The sequence below is a fragment of the Theropithecus gelada genome, chromosome 5, assembly GCF_003255815.1.
Source record: "Theropithecus gelada isolate Dixy chromosome 5, Tgel_1.0, whole genome shotgun sequence".
Taxonomy (NCBI): domain Eukaryota; kingdom Metazoa; phylum Chordata; class Mammalia; order Primates; family Cercopithecidae; genus Theropithecus; species Theropithecus gelada.
Genome location: NC_037672.1, coordinates 51,183,638 through 51,211,400, shown reverse-complemented (window position 1 = coordinate 51,211,400; position 27,763 = coordinate 51,183,638). Strand labels below are relative to the sequence as shown.

The 27,763-nt window shown below is 34.0% G+C and overlaps 1 protein-coding gene across 1 annotated transcript in view; it reads left to right on the top strand.

Annotated features, from left to right (window-relative positions):
• Positions 1-27,763, top strand: part of CCSER1 (coiled-coil serine rich protein 1) — a 1,408,588-nt gene that overhangs the window by 511,172 nt on the left and 869,653 nt on the right. The window contains exon 6 of the mRNA XM_025385587.1: positions 1,388-1,595. Within this exon, the coding sequence (XP_025241372.1) occupies positions 1,388-1,595 (208 nt within the window). The remainder of the gene's footprint in view (positions 1-1,387; positions 1,596-27,763) is intronic.

Genomic DNA, 27,763 nt, shown 5'->3' with positions numbered 1-27,763 from the left:
TCACCCCACTGGGAAATGGAGATTATAATAGTACCTAAAAGAATTGTTGTGAGAATTACATGATTTAAAACCTATTAGGTCATTACGTGACTGCCTGAGGTTCAATAAGAACTATATAAATATTAGCTATTATTATATGTATGCACATTATGTAGTTAGTAGGGGGAAAAATCCTAGGTTAGTTCATTTTACATCCACTTCTTACTAACTCTTTAACAACAAGAAAAGTTACTTATCTGTGCTTTATATTTACCTCTTGAAGTTATTCAAGGTTTGAATGAATTAACACACATGGAGTGGTTAGCACAGTACTTGGACAGTAGTCAACCCTCAAAAAATGTTAGCCATAATTTTTTATTCATTATTTCATTATAAATATAAAATGGAGGTAATAATTATTATCTTATCCCTTCAAAGGACAATTGAACCACTGAACATACCTGTGAAGATAAGTAAACAATTGAATATTATTCAAAAATGTGTTTACTAATTATCTAGTAATTTACAAATTCAGTTATTCTGTTTGTGAATAATCACACATGAATAAAATTAATTAAAAATATATTTTCTTATCTGTATTATTGCCTGACCTTGGTGGCAAGTGCCAGAGCATCTGTTTGTTTTTTTCTCTATTTAAGTTGCTAAGGTATCTTGTCATATAATTTAGAAAATTATATGATATAAAATATATAAGAAAATAACATAATTCAGAAATGTGTATGTATACATATATATATAATTGAAATTAAACACAAGCCCTAAAAAGTATGTTACAATATTAATTATCATTATTGGATAGGTCTCTTGGTTTTAAAAATGGAAAGAATTTTTTAATGGAAAGATTATATCCTAAAACTGTAATTTTCATTGAATCTTACCACTAAATATGTATTTGACCCGTTTCATAATTTCTACTGGAATGTCTGAAAATTTTTAAAAACTAATGTCGTGAGGCTGGGAGCAGTGGTTCATGTCTGTAATCCCAGCACTTTGGGAAGCCAAGGCAGGCGGATCATGAGATGAGGAGATCAAGGCCATCCTGGCTAACACGGTGAAACCCCGTCTCTGCTAAAAATACAAAAAATTAGCCAGGCGTGGTGGCGGGCGCCTGTAGTCCCAGCTACTCGGGAGGCTGAGGCAGGAGAATGGCGTGAACACGGGAGGCGGAGCTTGTAGTGAGCCGAGATTGCATCACTGCACTCCAGACTGGGCGACAGAGCGAGACTCCATCTCAAAATAATAATAATAATAATATCATGATATGAGGACACAAGAAATACTTTCTAGGATACTAGAAGCACTGATCAACAACTTGGGAAATACTGCTGTAAGCATGCTGCACTGTAATTTTTGTTCTTTTTTTTTTTTTTTTTTTTTTTCTTATTAGGAATCTTTCCCTGAAATTAACAAAGGACGTTGATCAAGAAGCCAGGTGTTCCCACATCAGCCGAATGCCCAACAGTCCATCTGCGGATTGGCCCCTACAAGGTGTGGAAGAAAACGGAGGCATAGATTCTTTGCCATTCAGACTGATGTTACAGGACTGCACAGCAGTCAAGACGTTATTATTAAAGATGAAGAGAGTTCTTCAAGAGGTAATGGTTTGCTCTAAGATTAATGTCCTTCAGTGCTGGTAGACAATGAAGTTAGAAGACGTGGTGAGACCCTGCTCTGTCAGTGATTAACTGCATGGCATTGTGCAGGGGTCGGGTTTCCTCTTGGACCTTAGCTAGTCTCATATGTCAAATGAATGTTTTGAAGTTCTGGTTTATAAGGTACTCTTTAGCCTTAAAATTTTAAGAGCTTATGAAATACTTAAAAAATAATAAATTGATCCCAAGCATCCTCCTATTTGTCAGTTAAGGAGAAATGGATGTCAGCTATAAAGTTATGGTTACATGCTATTATAAAGCTATTGAGAGATCTATTAAATGTATTTCACATCACTGATACTGGGGCTTTGTTTTTATGATACCATAAAAGTAGTTTACTTAAGTCATTTTTGTTCCAATAATAATCAGAATTCAGTAAAGTTGAATTACAGTAAAATTCAATCTGAAGTTTGGAATGATTTTGCCTAAGGAATGCAGCTACCTTCCACACAATCTGGGCCTAGTTAGTGAAACAGTGAGCTAGTCAGGAAAATGCATAATGGGATTCTTTTACGCTTGTGCCCAGAAATCAGCCGTTCTTTAGAATTCAAGTTTGCTTTGGTTTGATTTTTATAATTACAACATTTGTTTTATTTGAAGGATTTCTATGAAACGTATACACACGATTATTATTGAATCGTGACATGTGAAGTGAGAGTTAATAATTTTAAATTATTTTCCTCAAGTAAGTGTAATTTCAGGGCAACAGCCTGAAATTTGTGTCTTTGTATTACATCCCATTATCTTTAAGTAGATTTACCTTTATTGATTGGAGATATTAATAAAGAATTGAGAAAAATATTATTATTTAGAATTGATAGTCTCTATGTTATAATGATTGCTACCATTTGCTTTTTGAACATTTTCATAATAATGCTAGCAGTTACCACTGGAGGCTAGAATTGAATCAGGAAGAAAGAAGGCAATATAAGATAAATGAATGCCATAGACTATTGGGACTTCCAGTGTGCTCTCATCAGCTGTTATAAACTGTATTAGTCTGTTCTTACACTGCTAATAAAGACATACCTGAGGCTATGTAGTTTATAAAGGAAAGACATTTAGTTGACTTACAGTTCCACATGGCTGGGGAGGCCTCACAATCACAGTGGAAGGCGATGAAGGAACAAAGTCACATTTTACATGGCGGCAGGCAACAGAGCTTGTGCCTGGAAACTCTTATTTATAAAACCATCAGATCTCATGAGACTCATTCACTACCATGAGAACTGTATTTGGGGAACTACCCCCACGATTCAATTAGCTCCACATGGCCCCCCACCTTGACACATGAGGATTATTATGATTAAAGCTGAGACTTGGGTGGGGACACAGTCAAACCATATCGTAAACAAAAACTGGAAGATATCTTCTCTGTGTCCCATACAGGTTGTATCACTAGAGCAACCTTTGTTTCTGCATTTTCTGGATCCTATAATGTGTTGTGCTGGAGTGGTATGCTTATACCTGATTACCCTTAGAATTTCAGAAATTATGTGAGCTGGCAGTTAAGCAAAGGCATCAAATAAATTATATGAACTTATAATTAAATCAATTACTTTTAAAAAGGGTAATCAGTATTCAAAACATATTTTCTATTTATTTTACTATTATCTACACTTGTGAGATGATTTACATCTTTTAGAATCACATGGTGGAAGTACTATATAATTCCTACTGTACAGATTTCCAACATGTAGATTCATTTATGTCATTTTGGTAGCTTGAAATCAGCCATGTGGGAGTATTTATGCCTCAGAAATTGGCAAACACTGCAAATTAAGGCCTTGTATTTTTGGCAAGCCTGTTGTTAAATATTTACTAGCACATTACTATGTGTATAACTATATGATTTCTATACTGACAACATAAATATTTGACTGCAAATGAATAGATAAGTTTGAATTTCTTCAACCTTTGGCTTAACATGCAACCTGATCCTCTTCAAACAAGGCAAATTTAGTAACAGCTGTTATATTAAAAGGTACTAATCTCAACTATTCAGCTTTTTACCTCTCTGTTTGGTCTGAATTTTAATAACAAATCAATTCAAGCAAAAGTTAAGTAGAAAGAACTGACAGAAGGTGCAAGAGGCTTTCTTAGAGTACTTAATTTTATAATTTTAAAATATTCAGTGATATTCACTATAAAGTCAATATTCAAAATATATTGAGATGGTTTTTATACTGCCACCTGTTTGTCTTTTTTAAGGAGTATTCAGAGAAGCTGAAGAGAATCTATTTTTAAAGCTGATGTAGAGTGAAGAATACTTAATATATGTTTGTGCAGCCCATTCAGTGAGCAGAGGGTCTTTATTATCAACAGGGAAAAGCAATACTATTGTATGATTAGCATAGACAACAGTTCTACTAAGAAGATATTCATAATAGATGTCTCTAAAGAAAATTGTTTTTTGAAATGTTCCTTAAGACAGGAAGTTTTAAACTGCAATTCCCATTTTATTACTAAATTTGAGTTTAATATCAATATGCATTTAGATTAACAATATCTTTTTAATGTAAAAAAAATTCATTCCTATTTTTGAACTGATTTTTTGTGATGTACAATAGTTCAATCTTTGTTCACAGATTATTTTTTAATGGCAGGAGATCCCTGTTATCTGGTTTCAAGGTAAAATAACTACTTAATTTTTATATGTCATATTAGAATATTCTTTTATTTGAGATATTTGTTACATAAGTATTGCTTTTATATATTTTTTCCCATTGATCTATTTGAAACCTATCACTTAGTAGAAATGCAATGCATTCATGATATTTTTTATACTTTTGCTAATAAAGGTACACCTTTCTTGTGAGCAAATCAAGTTATCCTATATTATTTTTGAGGGGACATCTTCTACAAATAGCATTTGAAAATATCCAGAGATAGTAATAGTGAGAACACAGAATATTTTTGACCTAACCTGTTTAAGATTGCTGTAGGGTTGTGGTTAATGACTAGTGGCTAGAAGGATGCCTAGACAGATTTTTAATAGATGACTTCCCTAAAGTTTCTAAAACAGATTCAGGGTTGTGGAGTAATAAAAATAATTCCTTGGAAAGTTCTACACAACAGGCTAAATAAATATACAGGTTGAGCATCCCTAATCTAAAAATCCTAAATCCAAAATACTCCAAAATTTAAAACTTTTTGAGCACTGATGTGGCACCACAAGTGGAAAATTCCACATGTAAGTACTTTAAACAACTTGTTTTATACATGAAAGTATTAAGAATATTGTATAAAATTATCTTTGGGCTATGTCTATAAAGTATATATGAAACATAAAGGACTTTCATGTTTAGACTTGGGTCCCATTCCCAAGACATCTTATAAGGTATATGCAAATATTCTAAAGTCTGAAAAAATTCAAAAAACACTTTTGGTCCCAAACCTTTTGGATAAGGGGTACTTGACCTGTACTCTATCTTTCAAGTACTCTTATCTATATAGTCCATATTGGTTATGTCATTTTAATGAATATAAGCATAAATGGTGAGATCTACTTATAATATTTTAAAGCTACCTATAAAATTTACTTCTTGCAACATTTTTTATGAGCTATCACATGTTTAAAATTATTTTGCAATTTTTATTACTGGCTTAACGACCTTAGATGCTATTAAAATGTTAAATACCATTAGCTAATTCCAGATTTTTTTAAAGTTATTTTGTCATTAACTGGCATTGCATTACTTATTATTCTACCTACTTTGGGTTTAATAAAAATTTTCATCAAGTAATTCATTTGGCGCTTAGTGATTCTTCCATTTTATGCCATCACCATAACAACATAAACCATATTAATCTAATCCAGGTTTGGGGATTATATGTGATATGCTATTTTATAACATAATATATACTTTCAATAAAATATAATTTTGAAAGTGAATAAAACTGTGAAAGTGAATCTAACAGCATGTTTGTATCTGAATCATCTTGGGTAGGAACCAGAGATGGAGATGAATAATGGCTAGGCATTGCTCTAAATATTCTGCTTCAGTGAACCTGTCTTTGGCCCAAGCATGTGAATGGTGAGGACTTACTAAGTGTCTCTTCCAAGTATACTGGAAAAGCACTGGGTTAGGATATTGTGTTTTAGACTGTTTGTATTAAACATCCTGAAACCTTCCTCTACTTAGGAGATTATTGCTCCTAAATACTTTTCAGATCTGCTTATATCTCTCTCTTCTTCCAACTGCTCCTACATCAATGATGGTCCATTTTACTGAAGTTACTTCGTAACGGGTCTTCTTACTTCTAGTCTTCCCACCTATCAAATTAGTTTACTCATTGCTGTCAGACTAAAATGAATATGTGATCAAGTCAGTCTCCTGTAATTTTTTGAATGTTTCCTAATTGCTCTTACAAGTTCTTCTACAGGTTGTATAACAGTCTATATTTCCTCTATCATTGGAGCACTTATGTCTCCTCATTATAATTGCTAATCTTCCTTTTCCCAGTGATACTCTAAGTGAACTTGCATCTTCTTGTATCTTCTCAACCTGGAGGGTATTTGCTGTTTAATAAGTGTTTATTAATAAATAAATGAAAGGAACTAGATTTCATTCTGTTTCCAGGCTACCATTAAAATAACTGTTGACAGAAAACAAATGATAAGCTTGAGTGTTTGATGGAATGAGGATCAAAATAAGTATGTAGAAAATTTCTCTTCATTAAACGAAGTGTACAATATGTTTTTTCTCCAAATATGAAATAAAGACACATCACAAAAATTACTAGATTTAATTTAATCAAGACTCATTTGTTTGCCCAAGTCTATCAATGGTAGATATAATTTCCTGAAGATTTTTGAGACCTTTCTATGCAGTAGATGGCTATAGTGTTCATTAACTGTGTTTTTAAAATTATCTGCTACATCTTCCAGATTAGAAGAAAGGCCTAGTGGTTTAGAGACTGGTTATTTCCATATGTACTCACTCTTTTCACACAGAGATAATTTTGTTTTCACTAAACATCATGGCAATTTCAGAGGAAAAGAACAACTATAAATCATTATAAAACCACAAATTAGCAAATCTAATAAACATAAAATTGTTGGTATAAAGCCATTATTACTTCTTATTGTTTGGCCAAGCTTACCATTTTCCTAATGATGTTCTGTTGACATCCTAGATTTTAATTTTGAGGTGAGCTAAGAATGAATAATCTGAATGGAATATCACACTCTAAATTGTGTCATCCTTTTTTAAAGATTTTTTTTTAGCCGGGCGCGGTGGCTCAAGCCTGTAATCCCAGCACTTTGGGAGGCCGAGACGGGCGGATCACGAGGTCAGGAGATCGAGACCATCCTGGCGAACACGGTGAAACCCCGTCTCTACTAAAAAATACAAAAAACTAGCCGGGCGAGGTGGCGGGCGCCTGTAGTCCCAGCTACTCGGGAGGCTGAGGCAGGAGAATGGCGTAAACCCGGGAGGCGGAGCTTGCAGTGAGCTGAGATCCGGCCACTGCACTCCAGCCCGGGCGACAGAGCAAGACTTCGTCTCAAAAAAAAAAAAAAAAAAAAAAAAAAAAAAAAAAAAAAAAAAAAAAAAGATTTTTTTTTAATTAAAATGCTCATTCATATTCCCAGCAGCTCCAAACCTCAACTCCTTTATTTTTAGAAAAATGACTGATGTTGGGCCCTTAGATATTCTATTGTTGTCACTTTATTCTCTAGTATTAGTGGTAAAAGACATGACTATAGCAAGGGAGGAGAACTGCATCATTTTTTTCTATTTTTCTTAATTTTTTTCACATAATTTTATTAATCTATAAAAGAAAATGTTTAATATCTACAGAGGTGGGTTTTGTTTTAATATTTCCTTTTAGTTTGCTCTACTCTCTATTTACCAAACAAATATATTTTGATATAATGAGCTAAATCTATTCTAACAAAATAGCTAGATAAGTAAAAATCAAGGAACTACTTATTTGAAAATTTATGTAATTTACAGGCCCATGTAGTTGATGGAAATATTGGGGCTGTGAAACATTTGGAAAAGACCTGCCATTGATTAAAGAGCTGGGATCTATTTTTCTTTTTCTTTTCTCTACTACCTAATAGTTCAACCATTAATTTCATTTTACCTGAAAGGAATAATAATGAAAAACTTTCAAGGATAATTTTCAATGCAAAATTTTTGGAGGTTTTTTTTTCAGTATAATTTGCAATTACATTATAAAATTTAGAGCGTTTTCTACTTCATCATTCGTCACTGTTGGGAATTTTTAAAGGGTTTATTTTTACTACACTTCAGTAAATGATTCAAAGAGCATTAATAAGGATTTTATAACTAAATGACATTTTCCTATCAGCACATCTTGAGACGGAAAGAAAAGTCTATAGGGTAGGAACTTTAGCAATGGATAATTAGAGAAGGAAAAGGCAACAGTGAAGAGTCGTAAAGAAATACCCAAATCAAGCAATTACCATGGAAGTATAGATAGCAATCTAATAATCAGAATTCTCTTTATACTTATCATTTGAAAATAACAACACTACAAGTCTTTGCTACCTTCTTTGTATTTATTTATTTATTTTTGCTGACTCAAAAATATGTTTAAGGAAAATTAGAAAAAGAAGTGTCATGAAAACATCAAATGGCAGAAAGTTAGAGTGGCTATAGTAATGTCAAAGTAGATCTAAATATATGACATTTTACCACAGTCAGAGAGCCATACTTACTAATAGTAAAAGTCAGTTCTTTAGGAAGACATAAGAGTCAAACATATGGATGACTTGTTTCTAGAACTTCTAAATACACAACGCAAAAACTGACAGAACTAAGAAATAAACAAATTATCAATCACAGTTGAAGAATTTAAAACATTTCTTTCTATAATTGATAAAGCAACTAAATGAAAAACATCAGAAAATTTCTAGAAGACTTGAACAATATTATCAATATTTTTAACCCAATTGACATTTATAGAATACTACACTTAATAAAATAATTATATATTATTTTCAAATATGAGTGGAACATCATCAAGAAAAAGTATATCCTGGGTAACAGAATAAGTCCCATTAAATTTAAAAGGTAGACATCTATAGGGTACATTTTCTTGAGAACAATGGAATGAAACTAGGAATCATAAATAATAAAATAACTATAAAAGCAACAAATATTTGGAAATTAAATTACAAACTTCTATATAACCCATAGACAAATTTAGAAAGCTGAAAGGAAATTTTAAAATGTTCCAATGAGATGATGATAATAATATCACAAATCAAAATGTTCTGGATATCATTAAAACTATGATTACAGGGAAATTTGTAACTTTAAATGCTTATATTTAAATAAAGAGTGCTATAATTCATAACCTAACTTTCTTCCTTGAAATGTTGGTTAATGAATACAAAAAAACAATCGAACAGAAAGAAGTTCTAATATTAAATCGTACGGTAGGGAAATTATAGTTCATAATAATTTGTTACACTTCAAAATAGCTACAAGATTTGTAATGTTCCCAACACAAGGAAAAGATACATGTTTGAGGTGATGTATATACCAATTACCCTGATTTAATCACTCCACATTGTATACATACATTAAGAGATCACATGCACCCAAAAATATGTTCAACTATAAAATATCAATTAAAAAGGAAGCTAATAAAAGTAGGGCAAATTAAATCCAAATGAAGTATGTAGAAACACATAATAAAGAATAAAACCATAAAATTAAAAACAGACAAACAATAAGCCCAAAAAAGTCAATAATAAAATGACAGAATTAACAGTAAATTTATCAGCCTTGGAGGATATAAGGTTATCATAAAATTATACATTTCTGTGTAGAAAATTAGCTCTAAAATCTAGTAGATTAAATCCATATTTGTTATCTCAAAGTTTCTATGGTTACGAGTTTGAGAGTGGTTACCTATGGGTTATGGCTGAAGGCATCTCATTAGGTTGCACTCAATATGTCAACCATGGCTGTAGTCATGAATTCTCAGCTGAACTTGATGATCTACTGCCTAGTTCATTCACTTGCTGTGTGGCAAGAGGACTCAGTTCTTCACTGCTGGTACTCAGAGGCCTCAGTTTCTTACCATGTAGCCTTTTCACTGGTCAACATGGCAATTGACTTCCCCCTGACTACACAATCTGAGAGAGAGAAGACAAAATGCACCATATCTTTTGTAACCTAATCTCAGAAGTAATATACCATCACTTTTGTCAAATTTATTAGTCACAAAGATCAAACTTGATTCAGCATGGAGGAACAATATGAAAAGAATGAATACCAGGAGGTAGGGAACATTGTGGTCCATCTTGGAGGCGGTCTACCAGTCAATGGTATATTCCTCGCATATGCAAAGTACACTCAGCCCCTCCCAAGGCCATTCAAAGTATCATTCAATTACAGCCTCAATTCAAAGTGCAGAATCTCAAAATCTAAAGTATGTATAGCTGTAGATGAGGTTTAAACACAGCAACTCAAGTACAGTTTTCCATTTTAACCTGTAAACTAATACACATGTTAGTAGTTTTTTGGTTAGGATTCAGGGCCTACTGAAAATTCTTGCTTTTCGTTCTGTCCTCTATGTTCTTTGTTCTAACCTCTGGGCAATTCTTTCTTATAAAGGTAGCACATGTTTTGCAGCAGAATAGTTTCTTCATCCTTATTTGTAGCTGTAGACATTAGTATTCAAATACCTCTTTTCATTTTACTGTTTGTCTCTTAAAGACCAAACTTGGAAAGTGTTTCTGTGAATATAACTCTTAAATTCCTTTTAGGGTTGCCTGTAAACCCTATTCGGGAATCACTTCCTTAGACAAAATGCATACCCACAAATATCTTCAAGATAAGCCCTACTCTAACTTGAAATAGGTGGGGGATAACTCCTTTAAGCTTTTGAAATTTTAATTGTTTGGCTGTGAAGTTCAATGGGCCATACCTTAAAACTTTAAACAAAAGGCACCTTCTGTGTGAGTGAACTTGCTACTCTGCAGCACCACATTTTATCTTTCAGGACAGATCTACATCCATTAAATAAATTTTAAGATAATCGATTTGTTTTAATCTCAAATGATGTGGTTGCTGCGCAGGTTTACATGTTTATCAAAACTCATCAAATTACACATTTTGGATAGCAACACATGGAATGTCATTACACACTGTTAAGTGCCACTGCCAATGCTCCCATTTGTGGAATTTTTAGTTTTCCCTTGTGAGACCTGTAAAACAACTATGACCATTTATCATACAGACTAACTTAGTATTGTCAGTTCTTACAAATGATTACAAGTTATTTTCCCTCATTGTTAGAATAATATAGGTTAAAAAACATTTACAGGGTAACACAGTCTTCATATACACATATGGATCCCATTGTATACTCCTTGAAGAAACCTCTGGTTTAGATAATGGTGTCTCTTAGACTGATAGATTTTTTAATAACATTCTGCCTACATAAATAAGGCCTGACTATGATGCTGTACAACTTGCTATTGAAAAGAGATGAGGAGAGGAGGAAAGTATAATTCCATGACTCTTGCTTTGTAAACAACCCTAATTTTAAACAGTCCTCTTGGAGAGATTAGAGAAGGTGGAGAAAAATTCTTTCCTATCCCCAACCCCATTTCACTCAAAAATTCCACTGGAGGAAGTATATTGTAGTGGTAAAGATTACAACTGTTTTGAATCGTAGAGATCTAGGTGTGAATCTCACTTCTGCCACTGTATAGCTACTGTAAGTTGATTAAGGTTTTCTTAAGTTTCTATTTCATCATATGTAATATTAATAGCTACCTAATAGGGTTACTTGGACAATTAAGCAATAAAATGTGTACAGGACATCACAGTGTGAGTTTGGGGTAGGCAGTCATGAACATGAGCCACTGCAGTGATCTTACTTGTGTGATAATTGCTATGTCAAGCCAGGTGTGAAATATTTGAGATTTCTTAAACACTCACAAATATAACAGTTAAAAAAGAATGTATATATTATTTGTATATATACATATATATCAGTAAATGCTTAATAGCATAATGTGTTGTATTCATTGAATCAGTATCAATTAATTTTTAATAAAATTATCAATAATTTTTAATAAAATTAAAATAATTTACCAATAATGTTAAATAAAAGCCATACTAGCTAAAACTGAAAGTAGAAGTATTATTGCCATTTATGCGTTTCTGGGCTTACTCAATTATGGCAGCACATTTGACCTGACACCACTCCACAAAAGTGCTACAACATGTCAATTGAATTTCCTGTTTAGAGTCAACATATACTGTGGTTGTTCCAGGTAAGAATTCAGGGTGACAACCAGAATGATAGAAGTTGAGATAGAAGGGAAGAGATATGTACTGTTTTTTTTGTGTTTTGTTTTGTTTTGTTTCTTTTAGAAGTTTTCTCAATGGTACTTGCTTGTGAACTGGAATAGAGTGGTGACAGAAAGATAAAAATCAAGCATAACTCTGAAATTTGTCACTTGAGTCACAGGCAGATTTTATTGCCATTTTATGAGCCTTGGAAGACTAGGAGAGGAGTCACCTGTTCAAGACAGAAGGAAACAAAAGTTCTATTTTGACCAGGTGAAGGTTGAAATTCTTATTTCAACATGCAAATGTATGTGTCAAGCAGAAATTTGAATTAATGTGTCTGTACATCCAGCAAGATCATGGCTAGAAATGTAGATTGATTATTCATGATCATATGGATTATATTTAAAGTTGTGGAAGAGAGAATTTGTATTTAAAAAAAGAGTAGGATGTGCCAATGTTTAATGATTGGAAAATCAAAAGAAAGAGTGTCCAGGGAGCTAGGAAGAACACTAAGAGCATAGTGTCTTTCAAAAAGCCAAGAGAAAATATTGCTTCAAGAAGGTCAACTTGGGGAGGTGCTGAAAAGTAAGTAGGATAAGAAAAGATAAGCAATCAAGTTGGCAATCCTTTGAAGTTAATTCCAAAAGCATAGTAATAGGCTTTAGGAAATTCAACTTATGAAACAACCTATTCTAAATGTTAATTTGGATAGTCAAAACCTAGAAGAGAAATAGCCATTTCCATCTAGTGTTCAGTTGTTAAATTATTTGTTAATTCCTTTATGGCATGGTTCTATGAATGTGAAAGACATGAAAATTAATAATAGATGTCCTGAGTTTTAAAAATAGCTTTTAAAGTAAGACATGTCTTAGTTTTGTAAGGACACTATAGATTTTATTACGTTAATCAAGAATGATAAACAAAAAAAACTTTTTTTATAGAGTACTCTCCATGTTGAGCTATCATATTACTTAAAGTTATTACTTAATAATGCAGAATAAATCTAGCATAGTGATCACAAGATACAAGTATGATATGATTAGGCTTTGTGTCTCCACCCAAATCTCATCTTGAATTGTAATCCCCATTATCCCCATAATCCCCAGGTGTCAAGGGAGAGACTATGTGGAGGTAATTGAATCATGGGGATGATTTCTCCCATGCTGTCCTTGTGATAGTGAGTGAGTTCTCATGAGATGTGATGGTTTAATAAGGGACTCTTCCCCCTTCACTCCGCACTTCTCCTTCCTACTACCTTGTGAAGAAGGTGCCTTGCTTCCTTTCATCTTCCACCATGACTGTAAGTTTCCTGAGGCCTCCCCAGTCATGCTGAACTATGAGTCAAATATCTTTCTTTTTTAAATTACCCAGTCCTGGGCAGTTCTTTATAGCAGCAGGAAAACAGACTTATGCAATGTACTAGAACAAACTGTTCAGATTTGAATGTCAGCTGTCACAATTACTGCGTGCATATGATTTTGGGCAGGGTGCCTAATCTCTCCATGGCAATCTGGTCTCTTCCAAAAGTGTAATGATGCATGTTCAAAACTACTAGATAATTTTAAGTTTTCCCCAGTGTTTTTGTCACATTACTCTCCCAATGAGGTATAGTATATTAATCTAAATGAATATTTTATGTTAATTGTATTCTTTTGTCCACAAAAAATATTTTGAGCAAAAAAATCAAGTCACAGGTAAATCCTCCTACAGAACATGGAGTTAAAAATATGCAAACTTAAATAATGTATTGTTAAATAATAGATATGTATATAGTAAGACCATAAGAAAAAAATATTTAAAGAGTAAGGAGATGCTAAACACCATATTCAGGATAAGATTATCTGTTAGAGGTAATGGGGGAAGGCACGTGCAGTTAAGAAGGGGCATACAGAGAGGTCTTTGTAGGTATTATTATTCACAGTATATTTTCTTAAATTTTTTCAAAATCATTATGTATATATATTTTCTTATATATGTGAAATCTTATATTAAAAAACTCACTTTCCAAGTATATGTAATCCGAGTGGCTGCCTGTCCAGCAACATTACTCCCCAAAACCCTTTTTCCTATGGATCTCTATTCCTGTAAAAATGGCAGAAATATTTTGCCTACTCGTATGCTGTCAATGTACCTTCTGATATTTATATGATGTCAAAATACAAATGGAGCAGGATCAAGGTGAACAAATGTATACCCATACACCAGAGATTTCTTTTCTGGTATGTGCACTTATATTATCTACTAGCCATGCATAATATTTGATTGCTTATAAGAAAACAAACTGCAACCCACAGTTTTAACAATAATGCCACCTTCATTGTACCTAACTGGTGTGGTAATCTGTGTTATAATCATATTCAATAATTAATTAAATAACCACTAATGTGGTTTTATTATGCATGTCTAACTTTCAGTTTTCTTCATGAATCCAGCATTAATGTTTCACTTGTAAAACAACTCACATACTTTTGTGTGATTCGATGGGCTAAATCTGACATTAAGTAAATTTCAAGCTGCAACATAACAGGTATACAGCAGATGGCACCCTACAGAATCTCCAAGGAATACTTGAATTAGCAGTGCTTCTGATGGGTTTTGGAAAAAGGGAGTGAGCAGAGAATCGCTTAAGCAAAGTGGAAAAGCCGTAATTGTGTTCCTCTGAGACACATTTTTACTGAAATTATGTCTTGTTTTTGTTTGAAAATCAGAATCAAAGGCATATTTAACTACAGTTAAAATAGCTGTTTTTAATGAGTCTATCAAATATGATGTTACAAGTTTAGATAACATAATGCAATTTCTTAAAAGTAATATGAAACTAATAATAATCACATGTTTACAGAAGAGCAAAAGTATTTCAGAATCTAGTAACCCATTTAGCTGGAATTCACCTATTCCTTAACTGTATCATTTTAACCTTGATAAAAACGAAAACTTGTGGAAATTGATTGACTTTATTTTAGTCTAAATTTACCAGTAGATAGACAGACATTTACTCTTTCAAATATTGTCATTTTAAATACATTATTTTCTGGAAAGGCACAGTGGCTCATGCCTGTAATCCCAGCACTTCAGAAAGCCTAGGCGGGAGGATTGCTTGATCTCAGGAGTTCGAGACAAGCCTGGGCAACACAGCAATCTCATCTTTACTTAAAAAAAAATGTTAGGTGGGTGTAGAGGCACAGACTTGTAGTCTCAGCTACACTTGTAATCCCAGCTACTCTGGAGGCTGAGATGGAAGGATGGCTTGAACCCAGGAGTCTGAGGCTGCAATAAGGTGTGATTGTGCCATTGCACCCCAGCTTGCGCAACAGAGCAAGACCCTGTCTCAAAAATAAATAAATATATACATACATGCATTGTTTTCTGTTTTTTCTTTTTTCTTTTTTTTTAAGTAAAAGTGGTCAAGATATATAGAGGACTAGCTATTGATAAAATAGAAATGAGTCAATTTATATTTAAGATAAATACGTGTGAACATAAATAGACCCATTTGTTTTGTTATCTTTGATTAAATGAACTTCTGGGCAGACTATGAAGAAGTGGAGAGTTTAAAGAAATAATGATTTCTTATAAAATGTTCACTTCACTTCTCTTGAAAACATATGAATATTGTTTTGTTATCCATGATCTACATTAGGAGTCCGCAAACTTTTTCTGTCCAGGCTAGTTAGTAAATATTTTAGATTTTCTGACCGTATATTTTCTGTATTTCAACTCCTTCACAAAGTTGTTGTCGTGTGAAAGTAGCTACATTCCATAAATGAATGTGTGTTGCTGGTTCACATAACACTTTGTTTAAGGAAACAGGCAGCTGTCCAGATTCAGGATTTGTCCTGGGCCTGTCATCCTATACTACTTCAAAGAGAGGAGATTAAACTATCATGGGAAGCATTGGGTCTGTGCCATTAGTTTTAGGACAGCGTTAGTTTTAGGAGCAAGAATATACAGTCTAAATCTTACTCCATTACTAGTTAAATGTTATTAGGCAGATTGTTTAAATTCTGTGCCTCAGTAGGATGGGGATAACATTTATATATCACTTAGGTTTGTAGAGAATATTAAATGTGTTAATATACTTCAAATGCATGGAACAGTGTTGGACACATAGCAAATCCTCAATATGTATTAGATATTATTTTATGATTTTCACAAATTCTGAGGGCCACTAGTGAAACAGAGACTGGATTTGCCATTAGACAAGCCTGAATTAAAATCTTAGATCTACAAAAATTTAACAATGTAATTTTATTCAGTTTTATTTAATTTCTTTAATGGTCATAGTTTTTTGGGGGCGTAAGAAGGGGATTAAAAAATCATATAAATATTATTGTAAAGGTTAGATTTAATTTGTGTCTGGCAATGGAAGGATCTAAATAAATGTTAGTTCTCTTTCCCCCTTAAAAAGTTTTTTTTAACTGTAGTATTAAGTCTAAATTTGTTGCCTATGTTGGGTTTTGATTGCTGGCTTGATAGTATATTTATGATTATAGTTTCCTCTAAAACTGGTCCTTGATTTTAGTATCCTGTTTCTTTCCTGTGCCAGAGCTGAAGTTTGGGCCTTGAGCCTCACGTTTGTTGCAGAGATTCTTTTGCTAGTTCACAGGATTTCTAAACACAGGTTTAATATACCTTATCCAAAACACTTAGGATCAGAAGTATTTCAGATTTCAGAGTTTTTGGATTTTGGAATATTTGCATATATGTAATGAGATATATAGGGAATGGGACACAAGTCTAAACACCAAATTCACTTGTCTTTCATATACATCCTAAGCACACAGCCTCACAATAATTTTATACAATATTTTTAATAGTTTTGTGCATGAAGTAAACTTGTGTTATGTGTTTATGTGTGGAATTTTTCACTTGTGGCACCGTGTTGGCACTCAAAAAGTTTTAGATTTTGGAGAATTTTTGATTTTTGGGTTAGGGATGTCCAATCTGTACTTCTTTTTAAATTAAATTAAATTTAATTTAATTTTACATTCCAGGATATATGTGCAGGACATGCAGGTTTGTTACATAGATAAAAGTGTGCCATGGTGGGTTGCTGCACCTATAGACTTATCACCTAGGTATTAAGCCCTGCATGCATTGGCTAATTATCCTGATGCTCTCCCTCCCCGACCCCCAACAGGCCCCAGTGTGTGTTGTTCCCCTCCCTGTGTCCATGCATTCTCATTGTTCAGCTCCCACGTATAAGCAAGAACATGTAGTGTTTGGTTTTCTGTGCCTGTATAAGTTTGCTGAGGATAATGGCTTCCAGCTCCATCTACGTCCCTTCTGAGGACATGATCTCAGCCAGGCATGGTGGCTCACGCCTGTAATCCCAGAACTTTGGGAGACTGAGGCAGGCGGATCCCCTGAGGTCAAGAGTTCAAGACCAGCCTGACCAATATGATGAAACCCCATCTCTACTAAAAATACAAAAATTAGCTGGATGTGATGGCATGCACCTGTAATCCCAGCTGCTTGGGAGGCTAAGACAGGAGAATCGCTTGAACTGGGAGGTGAGGTTGCAGTGAGCCAAGATCATGCCATTGCACTCCAGCCTGGGCAACACGAGTGAAACTCCGTCTAAAAATCAAAAAAAAAAAAAAAAAAAAAAGACAGGATCTCATCCTTTTGCTGCATAGTATTCCATTCAACCTGTACTTCTTATCCGCTTTTCTAAGTCTCTGATCAAGTTACCTGGTTTTATAGCAAATTTTGGATAGAATATCAGCAAATTATAAGTATGTCCAAATAGATACCTACATTTACCTAGGTTTGAAAATCTTGGCCGGGCGCGGTGGCTCAAGCCTGTAATCCCAGCACTTTGGGAGGCCGAGACGGGCGGATCACGAGGTCAGGAGATCGAGACCATCCTGGCTAACACGGTGAAACCCCGTCTCTATTAAGAAATACAAAAAACTAGCCGGGCGAGGTGGCGGGCGCCTGTAGTCCCAGCTACTCGGGAGGCTGAGGCCGGAGAATGGCGTGAACCCGGGAGGCGGAGCTTGCAGTGAACTGAGATCCGGCCACTGCAGTCCAGCCTGGGTGACAGAGCGAGACTCCGTCTCAAAAAAAAAAAAAAAAAAAAAAAAAAAAGAAAATCTTTCCAAAATTGTGTTTTGTTTTTAAGAAATACTCAAAAATGTTTGCTGAAACAGAGATATGTTGTAAGTGCTTTTCTTGCAAGGAATTCTGTGTTATAGTAATGATATTAGTAGCTTCTATTTGAAGCCAAACAATTTTAATTCATCTATATCTTCTTCTAAACAATTTCCCTTACATCTGTACTTATAGTCTTCAAGGTAACATTTTATCTAGATATGTAGGGATTTACCGTTTACAACTTAAAACGTTATTTTAATTGTGTATTCTCAGATGGAACAATCCTAATTTGCTGTTGTTTAAATTGTATTATTTATTTCTTATTTAGGGCTTTGGAAAGGCTCACAATCATCATATTTTTGTTTTATTTAACTCTTGGATTATGGTTTTGACACATGGTCATAAAAACATGCTTTGATAAGGTGTGATCTAATTTAGTAACTACTGAAATTCTATGTCCCAATATGCCCTTACTGCTTTTGAAAAGTAAGGCTGTTTTGAACCTAAAGCCAATTTTCTAATACTGGAAGGCTCATTTGCTCCATATTATTGAGAAACATATCTATTTTATTTAAGTACTTTAGAAATATCCTTTCTAGGGCTGTGTCAAATTTAAATACCACTGGAAAGATAATTGAAAACTCTAAATAATCTTGAATTGTTTCTTCTGGACATTTCTCTTTACTTAGTTAATATCCAAGACTATGTATCTTACTGACAAATTGTTTAATATCTATCAAAGTTATATTTCTTTTCTCTAGAAATCCTCAGAAGAGGACACAATTTTTTTTTTTTTTTTTTTGTAATGAATTGTGGTAAAAGAGCAGTAAATATTGCCATGGATACATATAATTCTCTGGACTACAGGCTAAAAAACTGCTGGCATTGATTTTGGGGAAAAAAAAATCAGCAGATAATATCTAAATCTCTGTGCATACAGAAAAAATAGGAATTTTGGGGGGAAAATAATCATACTATATAGTACTTTGTGTTTGGATTTGAGACTATTATAATAGTAGATAATGAAAGTGATACCAGGATGCCTGATGGGTGTGTATGTGTGTGTGCAGGAAGATATATGTGTGCAGGTACAAAAGTGCCTATATATTCATTGAGATTGTTGAGTGTGTGTATTTGTATACACTGGGGTTTGGGAGGTAGAGTTGGAAGGGCTCTTAAAAATAAACCTAAAAAGCAAACACCTTAAATGCATAGATGACATCTATTGCTTCCTCTCTGTCAGGTTGGATTTGGCCCCATTTAAATTTCTACCAAACCTTGCAAAAAAAAAAAAAAAAAAACACAGAATGCTTAAACCAGGAAGTATGTCTGCATTCAAACATTGTTCTGAGCCATTTCTTGATATTCTTATTGTCAGGTCTGTCCTGCTTTTCTTCACTATGTTCACTGAACTTACTATTTCTGCCTACTTTTAGGCTCTGACTTTGACCTTTTCTGTGTGTGAATTTAAATTCTCCCTCTCAGCAGTAAAGCAATGCATAGATTACTTTTAATGACCCAACCTTTCCTTTCATTTGCATTAGCCCTTTGATATTCTGTATCTTTTTACTTTCCTAGGGTAGTAGAAGTCTTGGCTTGTTTTGCCAGACAGAGCAAAAGTGGCCTGGGATCCACCTAAATCTCATAAAATATTTCCTTACACAAGACGAAAAATTGTTTAGTAGTCTCTACCAATACCCGCACCCGCCCCCACTCCCTCCCGCCCCCCAACACGCATCCTTTTCATTTTAAATGATAGTCCAGGATAAATGGTGTGTTTCCATCAGCACTTCAGATAGCCATGTTCTTTCAGCTCATTATATGCCCGCCCAAATTGAATTTCTGTCCCTACCATGATAAGCAAGCATTTAGGTTTAATTGAGAATTCTCCTTATCTTATTATAATGAGAATTAATTTTTTAACACCACCAGTTCTGTAACCATTCATGGTAGTTTAACTGCTATTTTCTGATTATCAACTTTTGTGAGACTTTTACCATGTGCAGAGTGAGCCAGGTTGGCAACTGCCACAAGCACTGTGACATTGTTCCTTTATAATTTTTGAGAGTAAGACATGGACAGAGTAAATTGTGTTTAAGAAGGGTTTTTTTGTTGTTGTTGTTGCTTCTCAGGTAGATACACATGAACACGTTAACCACTTTTACAGGGCTTTCTAGATGTCAAAAAGCTATTGGTCAATTGAGCAACTGTTAGTATTTTCAAACTTCTTAGAAATGTTCTTTATACTCTGCCATGAAAATTAAAAAGTAAAACAAGAAATTTGAATGATCATAGGTTTTCTCCCCAAAAGCATGCTATGCATTTGTAAGGTAAGTGAAGTGAATGAAATAGGATGAATATTCAGTGATTTTAAAAATTGTGAAAAATGAAAACCATTTTTGACAATTAAAAAAATAGTAGTGTATTCTCCACTTTATACAAAACATATACTTTAAAATAACATGGATTGTAGAGTGGGGTGTAGGAGAACAAAAAGTAAATTCCAAAAATAGTTTATTTTACATTTGTTTAGGATAAGTTTAAATGGACTTAAGTCATTTTGTCCTAAGAGTTTAGGAAGTGAAGGCATTTCAAGATAGTAAGAAATCCAGATGAAAATGAAACTAATCAATCCATAAGTAATAACAACTGGTATTTGGCTTATAAGTTATGTTAAAAACAGCAACAACAAAAAATGTTCATGCCTGTGCTTAGAATCTCAATGGGGAGAAACAGGCAGAGTACAACATGTTTAAAATAACATAACTTATACAATATTTTAATTGTGACTCAATTTCTTAAGGGAACATTTTTTTCATCCACTATCTCTTTGGGCTTTATGTTTACCTTTTAGGTTCAATATTAGAGTATTAGGTGCAATTATTTTGTAGGCTCCTTACCATAATTATAGAATTCAGTTTAGACATAGACTAACAGTTTTTTGTTCAGTTTATCAACAAATTTTCATTTTATGTCAGACTCTGAGTCTACAAAAAGGAAAGAGAAAATGAGAGGAATAAAGTAAAAAATGAAAAAAGAAAGAAAGATAAAGAAAGGAAGGAAGGAAGGAAAGAAGGAAGGAAGGAAGGAAGAGGAATGAAGGACAGACTTGTCTTCAATAAAGAAGTATACAAGTTCCTGGTGTTCAAAAAATTAAGTCATACTTAAAGCCTGAAATTTCTGTGGGTATAGTACATCCTATAAGAGAGAGATTCTAAGAAAACCAGCTGTTATGGAATGAGTTGTATGTCCCCAAAATTAATACATTAAAGCCCTAACCTCCAATGTGACTATATTTGCAGATAAGGTCTTTAACTAAGGTTATATGAGGTTATAAGAGTAGGGCCCTAATTCGATATGATTGTTGTCTTTATAAGAAGAGAAAGAAACAGTAAAAGCCAAGTGAGGACAGAGAGAGAACGCACCATCTGCAAGCCAAGAAGAGAGACTGTAGGAGAAACCAAACCTGTCGACGTCTTGATCTTGGACTTCTAGCTCCAGGACTTTGAAAAAATAAATTTCTGTTCTTTTAGCCACCCAATCTGTGGTATTTTGTCATGGCAGCCCTAGAAAAGTAATATACCTGTCAATGTCCCAAATACAGTAGAAAGAACAAAACCAAGATCAGATTTTATGTGGAGAACCTTAGGACTTTGTCTGTTGTACTAATATAGGGAAGACAACCAAGAGAGTAACACGGTTTTATAATATTAGTGAAAGAGCGGAAGTTAGCTACTTGTTCTTACACATTCATCTATGTGCATGACGATAAGGCTTGACAGCTTTGCACTGATTAGAAAACAGCGGCAATGCTCCTTGAATGGTTTCACTATTAAAATGGCCAAGAGGTTAAATGAATTTTATGCTAATTTTTCATACAGAAGCATGTTGTGAAAATAGCAATCCTGTTCAGAAATTAATCTGTGGGTTAATATGCAGTATATATTAGAATAAAGTTTATTGGGAGAAATGAAGATCAATTTTGATGCAGGTTTGAGGTAGTAAGAATATGGAGTGTGGCAGTGGCAATGGGAAGCAAAGAAGAGAGAGGGTGAAGATTGTATAAAAATTGGAAATGAAGAGATTAATTACTGTTATAAACAGTACGCTTGTGCCTCTCAATATTCACATGTTGAAAGACTAACCTTCCATGTGACTATGTTTAGAGACAGGGCTTGTGAGGATGTAATAAAGGTTAAATGAGGTCACAATGGCAGGGCCCTGAATCAGTAGGGTGGGTGCACTTATAAGAAGAGAAAGAGACACCGAAGTTTTATGTCTGTACCATGTGAGGACACAGTGAGAAGGCAGCTATTTCCAAGCCAGGAAGAGAGCCATCACCAAGAACTGAATCTGCCAGCCCCTTCATCTTGGATTTCCCAGCCTCCAAAACTGTGAGAAATATATATCTGTTGTTTAAGCCATCAGTTTATAGTATTTTGTTATAGCAGCCCAAACAGATTAAGACAAAGTGGTTGGGTACTTTGAAACTAGTATTTTAACTAAGGCACTCTGAGCTTTAGAAATCATATTTATAATAGCTATAATACATGTTCAAAAGAAGTATAATTTGGTGAAAATAAAGGGTCAAGAGGCTGGGTGTGGTGCTCACGCTTGTAATCCCAGGCCTTTGGGAGGCAGAGGTGGGTGGATCACGAGGTCAGGAGTTCGAGACCAGCCTGGCTAAAATGGTGAACCCCCATCTCTACTAAACAAAAATTAGCCTGTAATCCCAGCACTTTGGGAGGACAAGATGGGCGGATCACGAGGTCAGGAGTTTAAGACCAGCTTGGCCAACATAGTGAAACCCCATCTCTACTAAAAATATAAAAAATTAGCTGAGCATGGTGGCACTTACCTGTAATCCCAGCTACTAGGGAGGCTGAGGCAGGAGAATTGTTTGAACCCAAGATGGAGAGGTTGTAGTGAGCCAAGACTGCGCCAATGCAGTCCACCCTGGGCGACAGAGCAAGACTCCGTCTCGGAAAAAAAAAAAAAAAGGAAAAGAAAAGAAAGGGTCATGAAAGTGAAAACGAGAAAGAATTATTTTTGAGAAAAAATGAAGAAGGTTACCATATTTTCTGTAGATATAAGAATAATATAAAAAAGAAAGAGCTTGTTGGATTCAATTGCAAATGAAGTTCTTAATTAAGAAAAGGAGCATGTTAAGATAGTGACAGGCTAGGTTGGACACCAGATTTCTAAAGACTTTGGATAAAACTTATGGTGAAAAAAGGAATGTGATGAATAGAAACAAGTCATTCTGAAACAACCTGGTTGTTCAATAAAAGAAAGGAAGATAATCAGTGAATGAAAGGGAATACCACATCAGGTCCAACCTCTTCAACAGCTAGTATCTACTCTTTAATATGTTACCCCACTTTGCACTCAGCATGCTTATAAATAGTGCTTCTTGGTATCAATTTTCCCTTTCCCTAAATATCTACATATTATTTACGCCATCATTTTACTGAATACCAATAATTAAAACCAAGGCTCTACTTTAACACAGTTTTATGCTAAGCCAATGTGTCACTAATTCCCTTTCTTTCTGTAAAATCTTTTCTTCCTACCTCATCTTTTGTCCCTCATTTCTATAACCAATGCTCTAGTCTACAATTGTTTTAAATATGTGAAATCTTGTATTAGTCTCATAACTAAGAAGCAGTATTGCAAAATGTTTAAGAACATAAACTATGAAGTCAAACTAACTTTGGATAGAATCTTGTCTCTGATATTTGCATACTAAAGTGCCTTTGGAGAAGTTATTTAATGTCTTCAATTCTGTTTCTTCATTTGTAGAATAAAGACTTGAATAATAGTAGACAGGAAAGGATAATTACTACAGAGAGAGAGAGAGAGAGAAAGAGAATTTTTTTCCTTTCTCTTCATTAATCCACTCATACCTATTTCATCATGTTATTTTCTCAAAAAAATTTAGCAGATTTCTATTTCACAGAAAATAAAGCCAAATTCATTCTTTATTCTACTATAGAGACACATGCACACATATGTTTATTGTGGAACTATTCACAATAGCAAAGACTTGGAATCAACCCAAATGTTCATCAGTGATAGACTGGATAAAGAAAATGTGGCACATATACACCATTGAATACTGTGCAGCCATAAAAAAGGATAAGTTCATGTCCTTTGCAGGGATATGGATGAAGTTGGAAACCATCATTCTCAGCAAACCAACACAAGAACAGAAAACCAAACACCACATGTTCTCACTCATAAGTAGGAGTTGAACAATGAGAACACATGGACACAGGGATGGGAACATCACACACCGGGATTTGTCAGGTGGTGGGGGATAGGGGAGAGATAGCATTAGGAGAAATATCTAATGTAGGTGACAGGTCGATTAGTGAAGCAAACCACCATGGCATGTGTATACCTATGTAACAAAACTGCACGTTCTCCACATGTATCCTAGAACTTAAAGTATAATTTAAAAACAAAACAAAAGAAAACAGAACAGTTTGTAAAGCAAATAACTTGGAAGACAGAGATACCATTCCCCCTCTAGGACAGAGAGCAAATTTGAAAGCTAATGTCTACTTCTAGGACAAATTTTGGCAGGTTTGCTAGCAATACATTTAAAAGATTGTTGTTCCTAAGCTTGAGGTTATTTAGCTGTGACACAAACACAATGTGTGTGTTCTTCCACCTGGATTGCTTCATATAGTGTCCATTAAACTTGGGGGATGAGAAATAGCATGGGCAACCGGAACCAATGAAAAGATTAAGTTCATGCTTACCTGCTATATCCTGAATAATAAATTCCCTTTATGTTTGACCCAGAAAGTCTCAAGTGTTCTGCTAGCATTTATGAAATTGGAGCATGCTAATTGATTTACAGTTATTGAGTAAAATCTCAGACCCCTCATAGTTTTCAACTTTAATATGCAAAATTTTTTCCTGTAGCAATTTAATTTATAAATAAATTTTAAAATTGTAGGTGTATAAACAAATTTACTTCTTAAATATTTAAATGTAACAAATTCAAAACATTTAGAAGTATAATTTTCATATTTCAGGATAATTAAATATGCAGTAAAATAATGAAGTCACATGTTGCTACTGGAATCAAAAGTTCCTAGTTTTTGTGATGTCTTTTATAATAATGTATGTGATTGTAGAAATAATACTAAAATACTACATTATCAGATTTATCAGCACTTTTCTTCTGAAAATAATGGGTTGTTACTTTTGAGTCAGAGAATCAGTGGTCTGTTTGCATGTGTTGGAGCTGAGAAACTGATATACCAGAATATGGCATTTTGACAAACTGAACTGAAGAAGCCTCAGGGTGTCTCTGACTATCTTTCCCAAAGGAAAAGATCTAGACCCAATAAGGAGAACAATATTCTTTTTCTTCCCTTCCCTGTTATCTTATCTATTGCAAAAAAAGAAGACCAAGATGAGATCATACCTCAGTAGACCTTTTTATGAGTATAACTTACAAGCATAATGACAAGGATCATTTAAATTCCAAACAAAACTATTTACAAGTTAATCTGTATTCCCTATTCAATCTTTTTTGCTAGCAATCATTTATTGCCCTTCAATAGAATTCCTCTTCCCCCTTTTCCCATAACCTCTCTTATCAGAATCCAATCCCCCATTCTTTCTCTGTATCCTCAAAATTATATATAAGTTTCTGTAACTCATTGGGAAGTTGGGTCTTCATTCTGAAGGCTTCTGTGTATGCATGTTAAATAAATTTGTCTGTCTTTCCTCCTATTAATCAATATGCTTCATGTCTGTGATTTTTCAGACAACTTTTAAGGGGCCAAGCCTATGGCCCCCAGAAGTGCATTTCAAGTTATTTAACTGCCATCTGTTTCTTACCAGACAACCTACTTGTCTTTATAAAATAGATGTGTTTGTTAATAAAGAGTTCCTACTTAGGAAAAAAAAAAAAAAAACTTGCTTTGGATTTCCAACTGTCAGAACTGTGTAATTTTGTGTGTTCTTGTTTTTATTTAAGAGATTATATCCTTTTAAAAGAAAAACAAGTTACAGAGTAATGAAGATAAAATAATCTCATTTTTATAAAAAGTATATTTTTATATGTTTGTGTATTTGTATATGAGAAACACTGCACAGTGGTATCATATATTACCTAAGAAAGAATAGAGGAGTAGAGGGAAATAGTTGACTTTCCTTCATGTATCTCTGTGCCGATGTTATTTTTTCTTGTGGTTTTGTGCTAGAAATACAAATTGAAAAAATATTTTTAATGTGAAAAAACATAAGTATTGAAGAACCAATGAAATAAATTAATTAAAATTATGATACATACCATGACAGAGTCAGTATTTATATTAATAATATTTTAATACAAGTATACATTCATAAGTTTGAATAACATTTTGAAATACCTTATTTTTTATCATAAATTTTATATTTCCAGTAAATTCAGCCACCACCATACCTATTTTCTATTTTGTATAACTTGAGGCACCTTGATGCTTCATTTTCCACAAATTGTTTCCTTATTGAGTGACACGATTTTATATTTATTTTAAAATATGCACTTTGGCCGGGCGCGGTGGCTCAAGCCTGTAATCCCAGCACTTTGGGAGGCCGAGACGGGCGGATCACGAGGTCAGGAGATCGAGACCATCCTGGCTAACACGGTGAAACCCCGTCTCTACTAAAAAATACAAAAAGCTAGCCGGGCGAGGTGGCGGGCGCTTGTAGTCCCAGCTACTCTGGAGGCTGAGGCAGGAGAATGGGGTAAACCCGGGAGGCGGAGCTTGCAGTGAGCTGAGATCCGGCCACTGCACTCCAGCCCGGGCGACAGAGCCAGACTCCGTCTCAAAAAAAATAAATAAATAAAATAAAATAAAATAAAATAAAATAAAAAATAAAAATATGCACTTCTACAAAAAGGCATTAATTAATTTAAATCTTGGCAGGTTGTAGGATCGTGTATTTGTCCATTTCACACCGCTGTAAAGAACTACCTGAGACTGGGTAATTTATGAAGAAAAGAGATTTAATTGACTAGTTCCACAGACTCAACAGGAAGCATGACTGGATGGCCTCGGGAAACTTACAATAATGGCGGAAGGCAAAGGGGAAGCAAGCACCTTTTTTACATGGTGGCAGGAGAGAGAAAGCAAAGTGGGAAGTGCTACATACTTTTAAACCATCAGATCTCATGAGAATTCACTTATTATCACAGGAACAGCAAGGAGGAAATTTGCCCCCATGATCCAATCACCTCACACCAGGTTCCTCTTTTGATTCCACCTGAGATTTGGGTGGGGACATAAATCCAGACCATATCAGATCCCTTTCATTTTGTTCTTGTTATAGTATAAAATTGAAATCCAATTATGTGAATTCATTGGGATGCTTTATTTAACAATACTTAATTATTTTTAAAGGGCTAATATTAAGATTTTGTTATCTGATGGAATAACATATACTTTATAATTTTTTATCAGCTGTATTACCAAAAAAAGGAGACTTTATTACTTTAATTTACTTGAAACTTGAATTTGTATTTTCTTCTTTTTATACTTTATATTTCATTTTACATACTAAATTCTAATTCTTATAGTTTTAATTTTTTCTTATATATGCAACATATTTTTGAGTAAATGTTAAACATACATTTTAAATTAACACATTTTCCATTCTAAATGTACATTGCTCGTTTCTTTCTTCTGTTATATAGTATTGCAATTTTTAAAAAATCTG